General features: G+C 35.3%; 1 protein-coding gene and 1 long non-coding RNA gene across 4 annotated transcripts in view; one reads left to right on the top strand and one right to left on the bottom strand.

Annotated features, from left to right (window-relative positions):
- Positions 1,201-3,205, top strand: LOC104757861. Of its 2 annotated transcripts, XR_762543.2 has the most exons (6): positions 1,201-1,625; positions 1,727-1,781; positions 1,887-2,004; positions 2,203-2,258; positions 2,341-2,396; positions 2,771-3,205. It is a non-coding gene; the product is annotated as an uncharacterized LOC104757861 (long non-coding RNA). The 2 variants fall into 2 exon arrangements; XR_762544.2 differs by lacking the exon at positions 2,341-2,396 and having other exon boundaries at positions 1,202-1,625.
- Positions 10,398-17,412, bottom strand: part of LOC104757860 — an 8,362-nt gene continuing 1,347 nt past the window's right edge. The window contains exons 3-23 of one of the 2 annotated variants that reach the window (XM_010480648.2): positions 17,247-17,396; positions 17,078-17,160; positions 16,863-16,977; positions 16,668-16,759; positions 16,466-16,520; positions 16,255-16,376; positions 16,058-16,171; positions 15,775-15,968; positions 15,516-15,646; positions 15,358-15,418; positions 15,205-15,275; positions 15,083-15,132; positions 14,809-14,974; positions 14,568-14,695; positions 14,134-14,466; positions 13,977-14,043; positions 12,846-13,400; positions 11,864-12,316; positions 11,492-11,549; positions 11,205-11,351; positions 10,398-11,120 (exon numbers count right to left, since the gene is read on the bottom strand). In XM_010480648.2, coding sequence (XP_010478950.1) covers positions 10,553-11,120; positions 11,205-11,351; positions 11,492-11,549; positions 11,864-12,316; positions 12,846-13,400; positions 13,977-14,043; positions 14,134-14,466; positions 14,568-14,695; positions 14,809-14,974; positions 15,083-15,132; positions 15,205-15,275; positions 15,358-15,418; positions 15,516-15,646; positions 15,775-15,968; positions 16,058-16,171; positions 16,255-16,376; positions 16,466-16,520; positions 16,668-16,759; positions 16,863-16,977; positions 17,078-17,160; positions 17,247-17,396 — 3,713 coding nt within the window. In that variant the 3' untranslated portion in view covers positions 10,398-10,552. Of the gene's footprint in view, positions 11,352-11,491; positions 11,550-11,863; positions 12,317-12,845; positions 13,401-13,976; positions 14,044-14,133; positions 14,467-14,567; positions 14,696-14,808; positions 14,975-15,082; positions 15,133-15,204; positions 15,276-15,357; positions 15,419-15,515; positions 15,647-15,774; positions 15,969-16,057; positions 16,172-16,254; positions 16,377-16,465; positions 16,521-16,667; positions 16,760-16,862; positions 16,978-17,077; positions 17,161-17,246; positions 17,397-17,412 lie in introns of both variants that reach the window. The other variant, XM_010480646.2, reaches the window with a different exon arrangement.

Genomic DNA, 17,412 nt, shown 5'->3' with positions numbered 1-17,412 from the left:
CGATCTCTCTCTCTCTATTTATTTACTATAGTATGTATATATTATACATACATATTTACACTTATACATATATAATATAATAATTTTATATTTTGCGTTATGCTTTATAACAAATTTTTAATTTTATTTTTTTCTTTTGTTGATAAAAGTAGAAACTTTACAAGTCTCCATAATGTGTGTTTTATGGCTTGGTTTTTGTGAGATTAAATTGTCGTCGTAGATGACCTCTCCTAAAACAAAAAAAATGTAATTAAGAAAAATATTTCTGAAACATACGTAACTTTTCATATTGATAAACAGAAATAGGGTATTTTTTACAAATAATCTAGTTTCAAATCATAGTTAAATACTACCCTTTTTAAAAGTTAATTATGTATATATAATACAAACATGTGCTATTATCATTATATATTGACTAATGTGTCTGAAATAATTAAAGTTCAAAACATGTGCTATTAACATTAATTTCTTTTCGTATCGATGTTATTATATGTATTATATATAGAGAACATTAATCTCAGACAAAGCATTTTGAATACGTTAACCATGGATGTGTTGATCACCTTGTAAATTGGTTAAATTCTAATGTTAGACAAAACATTTGGGCCAATTCAAATGTCAAATACGTTGTTTTTGTGTTTTTGATCAATAGAAATTGGTTTATATTTTATATCACAAGCACCTTTTTTATTTTTATTTTATTTTATTTTCTTGTGTACAAACATTAATGTTAGATGTGATTTCACCTTATAAATCAACAAGTTTGGTAGTTTTTTTTGTGTGTGTAACGTTCATGGTGTATGAATTAATATAGGAGTGTGCTATGTTTTGTGTGTGCTATGTATACTGTGTAGAAGATGAAGCTGATGAAGTGGATCCATAATGATTTCAAAGATACATACATTCATGATTTTCTATTATGATATATATATATTTTTAATTTCTCTTATCATCATCGAACAACAAAAGCTAAGTCCAGAAAAATGATCGGTTACATATTATTAATATGTTATTGACAAGTCCCAATACAATAAATGATGTTAATAATAGCAACCCTTAACATCTATATATACATTTTCCAAGTACATCTATGAAATAAATCCTCAACTTCAGACTTATTTACAAAACTGCCATTGGGTAAAAAATTCGGATCGGGTCAAAGAAAACACGCGGACCTTTTACAGATCGTGTAAACTTAATGAAAATTTAATCTTCTTCTGCCGTCATCGTTGTCGAAACCATTTGCAGAGATTTTGTTCTTCTTTGTGCTTCCTTTCTCAAAATTAACTTCCCTCATCATGAGAGCGTATCATTGTCGCAAAAAGATATTATAGGAGAAGGTCATCAAAGGTATTTAGAGAAAGGATTAAGGGGAAAACTGGATATATCTCCAAAGAGAGAATTGGTTTAGTCGATGAATTGGGGGGAGAAAGGTGAAGACGTGATATGCAATTCGGAATCAGAAGAGGGAATTAAGGATTCAGACACGAACGAATCTGGAAAGAAGCGACCAGTTCTTGAGACAAGTGATGGCGAGGGGAAAAATAAAAAGAGAGATATGAAGAGGAAGAAGAAGAGTGATGATTTCAACATTTTTTTATGGTTCCATGAACAAGACAAAGATGGTAACTCTCTTTTTCTTAGTAGAATTTATATTGAGGTAACTTTGCAATGTACGTCTTGGGTTAATTGGTGTCACTGTTTTTTTTTTCGTCCCTGGAATTAGGCAAGAAGAGAATAATTTGATCAACTTCGTGCAGAAAACCAGAGACTCTTGCGAAGTATGTGATACTCTCCAAACATTTCTCCGTGTTCATTGAAACGTTCTGCAAGGAATTAACAATTGTCTCTGGCTTGGTGTTGTTGGTATGTGTTGCTCTTTTTAGGTTAGAAAGTAGAGATGCTGTCTTTCGTTGTGTTTACCAGTACAGGGATAATCCCAATGCTCTTGGTAGAGCCAACGAGAGCAGACTCTGTGTATTGACGACATACGGCATTGCACTGGTAAGTTAAAATTTTGTTCTGAAACGTTTACGATTTTTAGGTGTTGGCGTTTTGTTATTTAGTTTCAAAATTTAGTTTCGTTTCATACTCAATCTAAACAGCTCATCAATCAGTTCTGGTTAATTTCGTTTCATATTTGCTCTGTGATTTGCTAACAATTTGTGTTTCCTCTATATATGCTGCCTCCGTTTGCAACAGGAGCTTCTTTTATCCCGGATTTCATATACATCAGCGAGAGACGCCGACTTGCAACAGTGAGTTCTTCTTTCTACTTTTTGACCTCTCATATTACTTTGTTGTAGAAAAAATGATATCAGTATATATTTACTGTGCCAGTATGTTGCATCGTTAGCAAGACCTCTCATCTATTGCCATGGCAAGTATGTGATCAGGTATAAAACCAAAAAATCTGTTAATTGGTTGGGAGGAATTGACGTTATTAGATAAAACAAATGTTTTATTAAATATCTTCAAAAAATTGGATAATCTTTGATGATGTAATGTAAATTATTATCTTTAAAATATTGGTGAGAGAACCCAACCTTGATTAGCTTGATCTTTGAAGATATTAGGCTAGGTTTTTTAAAATAAGTTGATAAGATATGCTACATAAATGTTTTGATAATGGTGCTTGTGTGATTGTTTCCATTTTCATCTGTCCTTTCTCTCATATTCATCTCTACTTATGTGTGTGCACCTATGTTGAAATATATTAGCAGAAGAAGAACTTTATTTGATATTATCAACTCAACTTTTACAATTGCAGGTTATTAGATATATATAGGTTACTACTCCATCTGATGGATTCAGCAACCGGTTGATCCTCCGTTAAAGACATTCAGTATTTCAGGACTTGGAGGACAACACCAGAACAAGTATGACTCCGTTGTGCGTCTTAAACATCTCCCCACCGGAATCGTAGCACAGGCCGTCGAGGATCGTTCGCAGCCTTATAGAAGATAGGGTTACCTATATGAATGGTACACATGAAAACCACAATGTGGAGATTTCCATGTGTCCTGACACATAAAGCTGTTTCACCTATATTAAGTTTTCATGTTAATCGTTACTGTACTACTAAATAACTTAACCACATGTCTTTAACAAAAAAACTTAACCACATGTATCAATAATAGACTGAAGTATATACCACTCATAGAGACACATAGTGCTACAAGTACTTCAAAAGAGATTACCTTTACTGACTTTTTTAGCAAAAGATTTTAACATATCATATCATTTGTGTTTGTTCATTTTTTTATGTTTGCTTTTCATGTCATCTTAACAAAATGAGAGGAAATGAAGAGAAAATAGAAATCTAAGATTTGCCTTGACAATACATTAAGTCAAGAAAGATAATGATTAAACTACTGATTCAAAAATAAAAGTTTGTATTCGCTTTACTTTAGACTTAATGTTTTATACCGGATATAGATTATTATTTTTATTTTTTAATCCACTGGATATAGATTATTTTATACTTTAATTTTTAAATATATAATGAATACTTACACTAATAAAAAATTAAAATATCATGCGACGAAGTTATATGGTTGAAATAGTTTGGTTCAATATTAATATAAATTTAAATTATTACTAACTTAGTGATACACGGGTAATTCTTCATTTCATTATTTTGCTATCAGTATTAGAATATTATATATATATATATATATATTAATGTAAATTGATTAAAATTTGATCATGTAAAAACAAATTATCTTGCCATAAACTGAGGGTTAAATCCTGTAGTTAATAATCAAATACAAATAACCTTACACTTAACAAAAATATATTATAAATAACTAAAACTTAAAAATTAAAAAATTAGTTTTAAAAAATAGTCCCGCAGTGTACCACGGGTTAAATATTTGAAATTTTTTATTTTATTAAGTAGATGTTTGTAGACAGATCTCATAATTGTTTTAAAATTAAATCCATATATATTTTAATTTTTTTTCCTTATTTGTACTTTATTAACTATTTACAAATTGTTTATAAATATATAGTTTAACTATGCAAAGCAAGACTCAAAATACAATATATATTTTCAAATTAATTTCAGTTATCGTTTTGTATTATTAATATTTAGTCTAACTACACAAATCCCATAATAATAAACTTTTACATACATCATACCAAAAGATGGGTCACATAATTATTAAAATATAATATAATTTAAAATATTATTATCTCTACATTGTAAACGAAAAATAAAATCACAAAACAGTATGTTTGTGACAAAATTAAATTAAATGAACAATAAGGATATCTTAACTATATAATAAACCACTACATGCATCTACACAATGGAAATTATACACTACATAATATATTTATATAAAACTATAGTACAGTTAAAAAATACAAAATTGAGTGTTTACATATATATAGTTAACATAATAAATAAATTAAATTTAGTATTTCTAAATTAAATTATAGCTCCGCGGTGTACCGCGGGTGAATATCTAGTTCGTGGTATTAGACCATCTTCAATGGTTTTCTCTATTTTTTCTCTATAATAGAGAAACTCAATAGTAGAGGTTAATTTTACTCTAATGATTTTTTATAAAATAGAGATTACTATTTTTTCCTCTATTTATAGATAAACCTTTATAAAAAAAAAATAGGGTTCCTCTATAGCAATCTCTATTTTAGAGGTGAGAATAAAGGACCATTGGAGTAAAACTCACCTCTATTATAAAGTTTTTCTATTATAGAGGTAAAAATAGAAAACCATTGCAGATGTCCTTAGGGCGTGAGTGGTGACATAAAAAATAGCGTAATTGATAAAAAAAAAAACTGCATGTAGGTCACCAATCAACAAACTCAGTATCTTTTTTGCGTTTTTTTTTCTAAAAACAAAAAAAATTGCGTATTTGAAGCAAATAATACACATGAACTGCATTTCATTGTGGAACAATGTTTCAAGCAGTGGTCCACTTGAATTACGCTAATATCTTTATTTTCTTATTTAATTAAGTTATATACATAGGTGCAATATACTTCTTCTTAAATCACATATATCTCTCCTTAATTAAGCTATATATATAAAAGTTTATAACTAGATTATGATCCGTGGTATACGGAATGATAAATTAATAATTTTATTTTTTGTTAATATATTATTTTTATATTAATTTTGCTAATGTACTATTTTGTTAATTCTAATTATTTAGTATATAATCCGCTATATACGGCACAAATTTTTTTTGTTTAATACAATCTTAATTAAATTAGTTTGATTCGATATATTTTATATTGGTGTTGTTAAAATAGTAAAATAAAAATTTAGCCCATATTGAAGTATCATATTAATGATATTTTATTTTTTAGTATTATCAATTCAACTCTGTCATGTCATATAACTCGTCCTGCAATATAACTCATTTGTGTTATTTTGAATATTCATAATTTGAAACTTTTAATTAAGTTTAGATATATAAATTATAATATTTTAAACTTCTTAAAATTTTAAAAATTACTATGTACGGTTAAATTAAATAGTTTAACTAAAAATCCGATAAAAATTTCTCAGATGCTGATTTCGCAGATGTAATGACTGAAACAAATATAAACAGCAGAAATGTTATAAATATGTTAGGGGAAAATCAAACAACTCGACAATATGTATTTTAATGTTTTGTATTTATTATGATCAAACTCTTTAATTGATTTAACAATATGTATGTAAAAAGAAAAAAATGATCATTTTGGGTATTTAAGCTATAAAAATATGTATATACCAATACAAAAGAAACAAATAATATATAACTATACTAATTATATATAAAATAATATGAAATCCGTACCACAAATAATTTTTCACCAATCAAACATTTTTTGTCCCGCTTATTTATAAACCGCACTTGTCTCACACATATTGCAGTTGAATCATGCCGCACTATCAAATTGCATGTTGCGCACTACTAAATCCTTTATAGCTCTATAGGATTCAAAATTGTATAGATGATCCTTCTTATTTAGCTAGGGAGTAGTCCACACGTCAATTCCATCGGTCCAGTCAAAAAGAGATTCGCAATAAGATTCTCTTTTTGGGAATTTTCTCTCATTCGTATTTGATTGAGACCCTTCTCTCCCCCACTCATGAAAATGATTTTACTATATCATTACATTACATATAATGTTCTATTTACTCCGTTTCATACATTAGGATGTTTTAGAGAATATTTTTTGTTTCACAAATACACAATAACCGAGATCCTAGATCATCCTCCTCCTCATCGCCATGACTCCACGTCACATACCTGCACACCACAAACAACAATTGAGATACGTGAGTATTATCACAAATACTCAGTGAGACGATCCTTCCATCTATTGGGCTATACACACAAGCGAAAAGACAAACACAATCAATACACAGAACAAACAAACCAGGCAATTCTGAACACATCCGTGATTCCGCGACCTTACGTCAACTGATGCATGGTCTGATGCAACGCCTCCTGGATCGACCGATGCACTCCATCGTCTCCATTAAATCCATAACTGCATCAACTGATGCGCACCTTGCATCGATGCAGTCACGTGAAGTATCGTCGAACATGATCCCAACCGACACTCACAAAGACCACCAAACTCAAGGCAAACACTCACAAACAATCACATAAGCAATCGACACCCAAAACACACATCTAATCGCTTAGATAAGTCATGGTCCCGCACTCACCTCTTACACAAGCGGATCCGTCAAAGAACAACAAGAAACACACCACAGCAAGCTCTCCACCACGTCCTTAGCCATGAATCTCCACCCCGACAAAAGAATCTCTCAAGAACAAGCCCCAGATCTCACAGAAACTCACTTGAAACTTTTCTCTTCTTTCTAACTCTTTAGGAATGACAAAGTGGCTAAAAACATACCCTAGGCGTTGAGTTCCCCTTATATACTCGAGCCTTAGGTTTCCATCCTCCAAACCGAACCAAACCAGAGAAAATAGAACTAACCCGAGAAAAAACCGAGCCTTGCATCGACCGATGCACATACTGCATCGATCAATGCACTCCCTAAACCAGGATTGCAGTTCACGAGCGTTACATTGATGTCTTATGCGAGTCACAGGAGGGAGACCGGGTTAGGATATATGACTCAGACGTGTTTATAATTGTTTGCTCTAAGAGGCAGTTAGTCCTGAACGACTCTTTGGGAAACTTAGTTCTCCTAGTACTATCATATTCTGAGACTTTGTGGCTTGAGAGTATGGATGGCATATCGACTTTAGATGACGACCCAGATGCGCGCTGTAAGGTGGCAACCCGAGAGACGAATATTGGACTCCCTTTATATATTATGGCATGAAGGCTTAGGCCCGATGAGGAGCCAATATTATGGCATGCAGGCTAAGGCCTGATGAGGAGCCAATAAAAACTCATGTTTGAGACCTTTGAGTAAAAGAAAGTCCAAAAGTCGAGAGAAAACAATGTCTGAAACGTGAGTCTATTGCCTGAAGGTAACCTTCATAGATCCCTTGGAGGAAGTGCGGGCAGTGGACACGGTTGCACGGGAGTCCTTTACTGATGGTTGTTCGAGATTCGAGGATAAATCTATACTGGTGGGGGAGAATTGTAACGCTTATTTTGCAGGACAACTTAAATTAAACACTCGTTTTGGATGCGTTTTAGGTTTGGAAACCCTAGGTCTCGCATATAAAAGGGGAACTCGACGTTTAAGTGTGGGTTTCAAGTTTTAACCTTTTGTCGTTTCTAAAAGGAAGAAAACTTCTAAAACGTTTCTGTGAGTGGAGATCTGAGGCTGAGAACGTGAGAGGAGCTTGCTAGGAGGCTATTTTTGTGGGTTTTAGAATCAGATTCGTCATTCTCAAAGGTGAGTGTGTGACCATGGCTGATCTAAACGATTAAATGTTTGATTGTGTGTTTTTGGGTTGTTTTTGCTTATTGCTGGTATGCATGTGTTGGTTGTGAGTTTTTGTGGGCTTAGGAGTCGATTTCGGTATCTTGGTTCTGGGAGGAGACAGAGGAGATTACGAGCGGCGATGCGTCGCACGGCTGCATCGATCAATGCAGAGAGTGCATTGGTCGATGCAAGGAGTGCAACGGTCGATGCATCCAGGAATTTGGAGGATTGCATCGGCCAATGCAAGGACGTTGCATCGGTCGACGCAAGGAGTGCATCGATCGACACAATTGCGCAGAGTCGACCCGTGTGTTCAGAGTTGTCTGGTTTGCTTGTTTCCTTGTGTATTGATTGTGTTTGTCTTTTCGCTTGTTTGTATAGCCCACTAGATGGGAAGATCGCCTCACAAAGTATTTATCATAATACTCACGCATCTCATTTGTGTTGTGGTGCAGGTAAAGACAAAGTATGATTGTGGAATCAAGCGATGAAGATGAGGATGTTCGAGGTGCTCATTGATTTGTTGGCTGGCTTCTGTTAGGTTGCTAGAGATGAGTCAATAGAATGTTGCCTAGGTTGCTGGTTATTTGATTCATGTTGTTTGCTTATGAATATTGGTTATTTATTCTATTGAGGTATCTGTTGGATAATTGATTTAATGTTTGGCATTTTCCATTGTTTGATTTGAATGTTGTTAGGTTTATTAGTGAGTATGAGTTCAGTAGTTTAACAAGGTATTAAAAAAATGGGTCGGGTCATTTCAACAAATCACCACATGATCTTTTTCTGTGTTTTGTCCTCACTCGCATAGTTCCGATAATCACTTTCGGAATGTCACCCATCCTGAAACTATTCCAGCTCAAGCACGCTTAACTCTGGAGTTCTCTCATAAACCTTAACAAAAAAATAAATGCACTTTGATAACATAGGTGGTCAAATCAATTCTTTTACTTATGTTGGTGCTACCATTCGCCTACCACCACGTGCGAAAAAATATTAAAGGGGTTTGAGGAAAATCATTTACCGATGAAATGTAATGGAGGCTAGTGGTTGTATCGGTTGTTGAGTTGCATTGAGAGTCTCGCTTCAAACCATAATGGAGAAAATGTTACTGTATCTCTAACCTTATGGTTTAAACAGATTCTTGTGTCAAAATATCAACCTAACATTCTCCAAAAATTGCCAACCCCATTTTTTTATTCAACTCTTGTTAATTTAGATTATACTTGTCGTGACCACTGATTGTTTTCTGTTGGTATATAATTTAACACCACAAAATCTTAGAATATGATGACATAAGATTCTATGTGAATCATATTATTTGATTCTATGTGAGTTGTATTATGTATTTAATTTTGATAAATCCAATATTAAGAGTTGAGAGAAACAACAAAATAAACTGTATGTCTATACTATAAAAAGTGAAGCATTTTTAATCAAAAGACACATGATTAAAGATTATTACAATGAAATGCCACTCAAATTATAATTCATGTCACCACAAAAGCACACAAAAGAGAAAGGAATCAATCATACAATCACCAAATTAATCACATAAACCCTAATTGCTCAGATAAGTCATGGTCATGCACTCACCTTAGCAAAGAGAGAAGATTGAGATGAAGAAAAGCAAAAAAATCATGCCACAGCAACCTACTCACGCCCAGAAAGCTACTGATTTGCTTCTCCTCTCCTTGACAACACCAAAAGAAGCCCTTATCTCCCCTTAACTCTCCTTAACCTTCTACTTAAGCCTCTAGATCAAGCTCCCAAGGCAATTCTCTCTGTTTTCCTCTTTCTCCAGTATCGACCAATGACCAAAAACCAACAAAGAGAGGCTTCTTGTGCCTTTTAAATTGAGACTTAGGGTTTCCAAACCCAAACCAAGCTAAACCGGATAATTACAATAAAAACCGCATAACCACAATTTGATGGTGTCGATCGACATTCACCCTAAATTGGTCTCGGGATGTTACACAAAGGCACCGAATTCTGAACTAGGCCATCTGGTATCTCCACTCGTGAATCCCCATCCACCACTTCAACGTGTAACGTGTGACTTAAGTTTGAGAACCTATTCGCGACTGCCCCTACATACAATTTAGGCTAAAACTGAACTTGCGAACTACTCAGACTAGCCTGCTCCACCGGGAGAGGAGGAGCCTCCTTCTTCAGTGCCAACATCACACTAGAAAACCCCCTGCCTCATGGCAAAGATAAGAAATGTGGTTTTTTCTAATTATGAGTAGTGAATGTATCAATTTGCTAATTATGTTTCTAAAATGTACTAAAACTAAACTTTTCCAGTTAAACAAGACATCTGTAATATAATCTTAAACCCTCCAAATCATTTAGTGTCTTTCATCGTCTGTGTGACAACCATTCCTAATCCCAACTTGTGTGCCACGTCGCCAGCATTTACATACTCATCAGAATCCCCTCTTTCATAAACGTACAAAACTTATTAAAGTTGATTGTCATTTTGTTTGTAATGCAGTTTAAGACATTGTGTGTGTGTATGTTTGAAACATCAATTCTGATTTAACAATGTGCTTTGGTTAAGCACTGTATTTCATAAGGATATACATAAACTTAATACACCACACATACATCCAAATGTCTATGCTCAATCTATACATATAATTTAGTATCTCTGTATTAGAAGAAGAATCACCACAGACCAAGATCAAAAGATGGCGCATCTTTCTCCTCAGCATCATTTCTCTGCTTGCCTTGATGAGGTATAAGCGTTGCATGTTCCTTCTCTTTTGCTTCTAACCTCTGTTTCGACAATAACAATGTGGCTTGTGCTTCCATGGCATCAAAGTCTAGTGTCGCGAAGAATGCATCATCATCATCATCATCATCATCATTGTGCTCTAATGCACCTGCATTGGTTCTCACGCCTTCAAAGCTTTCCTTCTCTGTGGCTTGTGCTTGAGCTGCAAACTTGCTTTCTAAGTTAATCACGGGGGCATCTCCCGAGTTGCATAAGCTGAATTTCCTTTTCCGGCTCTCTGATGAGATTTGTACTATCGAAAAATCTCTTATCTCTATTGTATCCTGGTTTGACTCAGAGTTTGTTGTTTGTGGGGTTCGGAGAGAAGACAATGATTTATCTGAGACGCTTCTGCTCTCATTTATTCTCTTCAAAAGTCCAGCAGAATAGGGACTCGGACTTGATGCGGCTAAATCACGAAATCTCGCCGGTAATGGTGACTGGCTGAGAAGAGAACGTCTGTGGAAGGATACATTAAGATTTTTATTAAGTTCATTGACTATTTTACTCATAAAGGAGACAGATATTTTCAGTCCTATATACCTGTAAACGGCCATCATGTCAACTTTACCAGACTGGGTTTGCGTATTTGCCGTAGGCATTGTCCCATCATCTATGAAACTATCTTCAAATGAATCTCCAGTCACATCTTCGTTCTCATCAGCAGACATTTCTGCTCCCGAAGAGACCCTGATCAAAATATAAAGGTTTGAAACAACTAAACATCAACTTTGTATCTAGAAAACCTACTTTTGTTAAGTTGCCTTTCGTTGTTTTGTGAAAGTAAAAGAAAGACCATCAGGTGTTTTTTAGATTAGATTAAAACTTACTCCGCTTCTGCATCAATAAATACTCTGGCATCATCATCCACGCTCATCTTCTTCTTACCTGAAATTTAAAACACAGAGCAACAAAGCAGCGATCATTCAAACATGTTTCAACTTTCGACTTTCCCAGCACATCGAGACTTTTAATTAACGCAGATGCTTGATAGAAAAACTCATTGTTTAATTGAAAAACATCTTCTGCCACCAATGCACAAGCAACAGAAGAAAGTGTAAAATCCAACTCTCACACTTTCAAGTCACTTTAACACCGGCAACATTCTATTCTAGTTACAATAAGATCTTATGGGTCTACTCACCAAACCAATTGGTATAATATATATTTTGGTCATTTTAAGTTAACACAGAACCAGTTACCTCTAATGAGCTTTTCACTGCGAGAACGAGATCTCATACAGTTTGCGCCTGTAATTCCAGGATTGTTCTCCTTTACAGCACTCGAGCAATCTCCAAGTCTTCGTAGTCTCTTCAACTTGCGAGGCTGTCGAAGAGTTTCTGACTTTTCTCCAGAACTCACTCGCCAATCTTTGCTAGCGCTGCTGTTTGTGTTTGTGAGATTCGCCAAGGGAGTTCTACACTCCCCAGGAACTGGAGAAACATCCAAGCCTTCTGTTCCATTGGCCAAACAGTCCTCCTTTCGAGGAGTTCTGACCTCATTGGTCTTTGACGCAATGTGATAATCGCTGCGTTTATGTTGAACATTTGTCCCAGGGAAAGAAGGCTCTTCTGCCAATTCATTACTGAACCTCATGGGTGAAGAAATCTTAGGAAGATCAAGGTCTTCTTCTCTGTTCGCTTCTTCTGCAACTCCTGCAGCATTGAAGATGCTATCAGATTATAATAAGTTCTTATGGTCAGATAGTTTTCTTGGTAGTTGTCTGTACAAATGGTGCTTTTTCACCAACTGTAAGTTTTCGTTTGCACAAATGGAAGATTCACATGTATAATCAGCACTACGACAATAGGATTAGAAAGCTTTACAGATCAAAGAAAATAAGTATCCGAATTTTTTAAATACGGGTTAAATTTTGGATGTTTTCATCGTTTTCCGAGTCATGTTCTCGTTGAGGTTACTATTGCCTGAAATAACAAACTGTGATTTCTCTAACTTTTCCATAGAACTTTACGTATGTAGAAAATTTCTCTAATACAGTAATACCAAAGTTCTGTGGTTGCAGCAAATTGCATCCGCAATTCCAAACACTATGATTGATGCATTCAATGTATTGGGACTCAGACGCGGATGCAGATATACTCAGTATATGTCCTATTCGTTTGTAACTATATAGTTATATTTTCACCTCTAACACATACTAAATGTTTAAGATATAACACTAACCTTGGTCATAGACGGGTGACTCTGGAACAACGCCACTCTTGATGAAATTAGTGAGCCTTGGACTAAGCTTCAAGTCCTCACAGTCATCTTCATCCGAGGATAACACAATTTCTCCAACACAATTCTCTACATCTCCTTTACCGACATCGGTGGAGTGCCCTTTCACAAGGCTACAAGTCTCTAGTGTCTCGTTGGCACCGCCTGGCAAGAATCTTTGCCTTGACTTGCATGAAATATTATTATCTTGCTGTTTTTTGGTGGAAGTGTCTAACGGGACAAAGTCAATGTGCGATCGATTCGGGGAAGATTGTTGTTTTTCTCTTTCAGCACAAGGCATATAGTTTGACGCTGGTAGATTAGAAAAGAAAGAAAGAGGAACCGGCATTACGAAGACCTTCCCCAGAGTATCAACGGATGCACATTCTGAACTGAAAAGATAACGGTGTGTGAGTGAAGATTCTTCGTAATCTTTCTCTGTATTCTCTAAGGTGCTTGTGGGAGATTCAACTATTCTCTGTGATGTGTTGACTTCCCAATCACAGAAAGAGGGTAAATCTGCACATAAATACAGTAGAATATACATTAGCACTCCAGTTATTATTTGACGCATCCATAAGTGGAGATAGAAATAACAAGTTTCATATGACAAAATATAGCGTATGAAATATATACAATACATCTGAAGTAGAATATATACGAAAACAAATACCAAAAAGACAATTTTAGGATATACTCTCTGCTCTCTTAGGTGATAATATCTTCCTAAATGGTCTTGGATTTAGACATATAGTATGAACATAATTTTATACAGCTCCATGTCATTTCTCACAAACCCAAATGAAATTGTCACTAATGTATAGGACGTAGATGCTTATAGACTTCGATCAAATCACTTATGGCCTGGTCAATAGTGGGACTAATAACACACTCTAAACACGAGAAGCTGCAGTATTACTATAGCTTATAAGCCTATAGAACTCATACTAGCTGATAGCTTATACGCCTATAGACCTCCTACTAGCCGATAACTTATAAGTTTACCGACCTCCTACTAGCTGGTTTTTAAGAGTAATTATATCCATGCAACTGTTAGAATTTGTACTTCAGCAAGATCAACGAGACTACATATACCTTTCGGATCATCACCAACCCTCAGACCTGTGTCAAACTCCTCTCTTTCACCCAAAGGAGCTCCAAACTAATAGAGTAAGTGAATCCACATAAGTAAACAGTGAATTTCACAAAAGGCATGGAAAGACTAAATTTACACCGGGATTATAAACCACACCTCAGTGAAGAAACTTTTACTCTGCTCTGAAATAGTTTCCTCTTGCAAATGCTGCATAGCATCAATTAACAAGCCTGTTTGACGTGAATGCATTAGTTTGTGCACTTTGGATGGCAATGTTTGGAAGTGAGGGAACGCAATCAAGGACAGTCTCAACTTTTCCTCATCGGTTCCGTAATACTTGGCGAGCATATCCGTCTCTGCAGATGTAAGTTTTTGTTTGAAAGCTGGAGTCTCAGTGGCATAGTCATCTTGTAGTTTCTTTCCACGAGGAATGAATTGCTTGATTGAGAACTCAACATGCTGAACTTCTGGCTTATAAACATGGGGAACCTGTAATAATATATGACAAGGATATGTTAAGAGAAGTAACTGAAGCAAAAAGGTAAGGAAAACGAATTATTTAAAAAGAAAGAGCTTTTAAGAGGGCCTACCATCCTTGGACTAGGATGAAAATTAAAACTATTGGTTCCTCCATTCCGCATGTGCTTTTTAATGGCCCGTCCATTTGCTTGCTTTCGCATATAGCTGTTCTTTTCTGACCCTTCACAAGCTAGAACTAGTAAGGCTAGTCAAGGAATGGCATAATAGCTTTCCAATGAAAAAGTGACACTGCAAAGATTTGTAATGGAAGTATTAATGAGAAATGCATAAATCAAGCGAGCTAAAGGATATCAACTCGACCATTATTTTTCCTTCCGGTTCTTCCCATCCGTTGAATCATCCTCAGAGGGGATACATTAGCATCAAAACATATAACTAGGTCGACTTCCATGATATCCAAGCCTTCTTCGCCAATAGATGTTGCAACAATAACATTGAACCCACCAGCTCTAAATTTCTATTGAAAGACGGGTATATCATGCAGGAGATGGTTTAGAAAAAACCCAATCAGTATGATACATCAAAGTTAATTTTCATGAAATCAGATAAAGGGAAACAGACGTACCTCCAAAACTGCCTGCTGAACTTTTTGCGACTGCCCTTTCAGTGTCTTACCTGCAAGAAACATACATTGTTACAGCTATAAATGATAATTCCGTGTAACTGAAAGTTTCACAAGTAACAAACCTGAACTTTGACCAATGAACTCAGTTGCTTTGACCACATCTCCAATATTACTTAAGGCGTCCATTATGTCTCTAAAGATAAATGTAATCCAGTGAATGCATAGAAGAAACATGATGGGCGAGTAAAAGGAACACAAACGACAATTATACAGACCTTACGCTTCCTCTAAAATTTGAGAAGATTATGACCCGTGATGTCCTCGGATCTTTCACTTCTGCAGCCATAGAATAAGATCATAACAATGTTCAATTGTAAGTTAACAACTGAGAACTAACATCAACTCCAGCTCAAACTTCAAAAAGAATACATACTGAAATGATCAACTAGTATTTCTAACATCTTCGAAAGTTTTGGGCTTGGTGCTCCATGTGACAACCTTTGCTGCATCAAAAGCTTTGTCTTCCAAATATCTTCGTTCTTACTCATCAGCCTAGCAAATGGCCTGCAAAGGATGATAGTTTTAGAGAAACTTATTTGACTATTCTCTTGATATTAAAAGCTATAATACCTAAACCCAGTGAAGGCATCCTTCCCAACAAATCAGTTCAACAGAAGAAAGTAAGAGCATACCCTTCTCGCAGTTTCTCTTCTAACATCTCATACGCTGGTCTTATTCCATGACTAGAGAGGAGCTTACGAATGTGATAAAGAGTGATAAGAGCTGAAAAGCAAGCTTCTACATCTCCGTGATTTACATGGGGAAGGCCTGGTAGAGGTGCTTGACGAAATGTATCCCTTGCCATAAGTACTTCATGTGGACTTAACTGTCAAACATGAGTTGGTGTTTGCGTGGATAAGAAAATGTGAGCACTGACGCTAATGGTTAAACAGATATAAGGATTGAGGCACATACCGTTTGATAATCCCTATTGAATTTAACCCCAAAGTTTTTAAGCCTGGCTGCATATGGACGTATAACATCTAATAGGCGTTTGGATACATCATCTGCATCTTGCCCCAAGGGAACCTGCTCTGCCAGAAAGATGCTAAAATTATTAGACATGAATTTGGGGAGCAACACGATTGGGAAATGCAGAAACCAGACTGAACCTCGATTAGTTCTAATTTTCTGTCGTGGACATAAGGGCAAACATCATGGTCACTCTCATTTCGATATTCAAGTGTGGATATCTGCAAATTATCAATGATACCCTGGATGGCCTGTGTCTTTGCTGAAAATAACATCTACCGTTAATGGGTGCCGAAATATAATAACCTCCACCACCACAAAAAAAAAAAAAAATGAAAGTCGATCACTTACATCCAGGAGTTGCAGTAAGGGCCAGTATTCTCAACTGTGTTGGTACCGCCATCAACTAAAAGTTAAAGGGCATTAGTTGGTACCTTCACATTAATCATTTTTACATTTACGAAGAGAAAGAAAGAAACACAAATAGATTCTCCAAGATATAAGCAAAAGGAAAGTTACTGAAAAATTCCAAACACGTAAAAGAACAACAAACCTCACGAACTACAACACAATAAGAATAATTTCCTAAAGCTCGATGTGCCTCGTCGATCACCAAGCAAACCAAGTATTTAGTAAGACAGGTTCCTGAAAGAGACGGTTACTGTGATCAAATGGTAATATGAAAACAAATTAAATAAGCATAAAGAGGTTTCTGCTCAACATTTTGATAGAATAACCCGAGTATCACCTGACTGTATATCCTTCTCAAGCACCTGTGGAGTAACAAAGAAGACCCTTTTGCTTTTCCACAAGAAGGCTCTTTTCGAAGGGCAAGTCTGACCCGTCAGGTCAATAGTCCATTCCTGCAATCAATTCAACCCACATTTCTCAAAAAATATATCTACAATTCTGATAAAGAAATAATCAGATTCTCAATATATCTGTTTAAAGAGAATGACATACTTGTGGTATTCCCACAATATTATGACAGGCCTCAATCTGCTGCATCACAAGAGGCCTAGAAGGTGCTGCAAAAACAATTTTACCTAGGAATAACAACAACAAGAGTTACATTTCTAAATCATTAAAGCAAAGAGATTGTAAGAGCTACTTCATGGAGGGTTTTTTTTACCTTGTGGAAACCATCTGAAGTAATTATACATAACAACTGCAGCTATAAGCGTTTTGCCAAGCCCCGTAGGCAAAGCCACCAATGTGTTCGAAAACAAAGCAGTCTTCGTTATAGCAAACTGATAATCTCTAAGAGGAACACTCCCATTCACTTAAAATACCCAAAA

The sequence above is a fragment of the Camelina sativa genome, chromosome 17 (assembly GCF_000633955.1).
Source record: "Camelina sativa cultivar DH55 chromosome 17, Cs, whole genome shotgun sequence".
In the NCBI taxonomy this organism is placed as follows: Eukaryota; Viridiplantae; Streptophyta; class Magnoliopsida; order Brassicales; family Brassicaceae; genus Camelina; species Camelina sativa.
The sequence above is the reverse complement of the archived record's forward strand: the minus strand, read 5'-3'. Positions and strand labels throughout refer to the sequence as shown.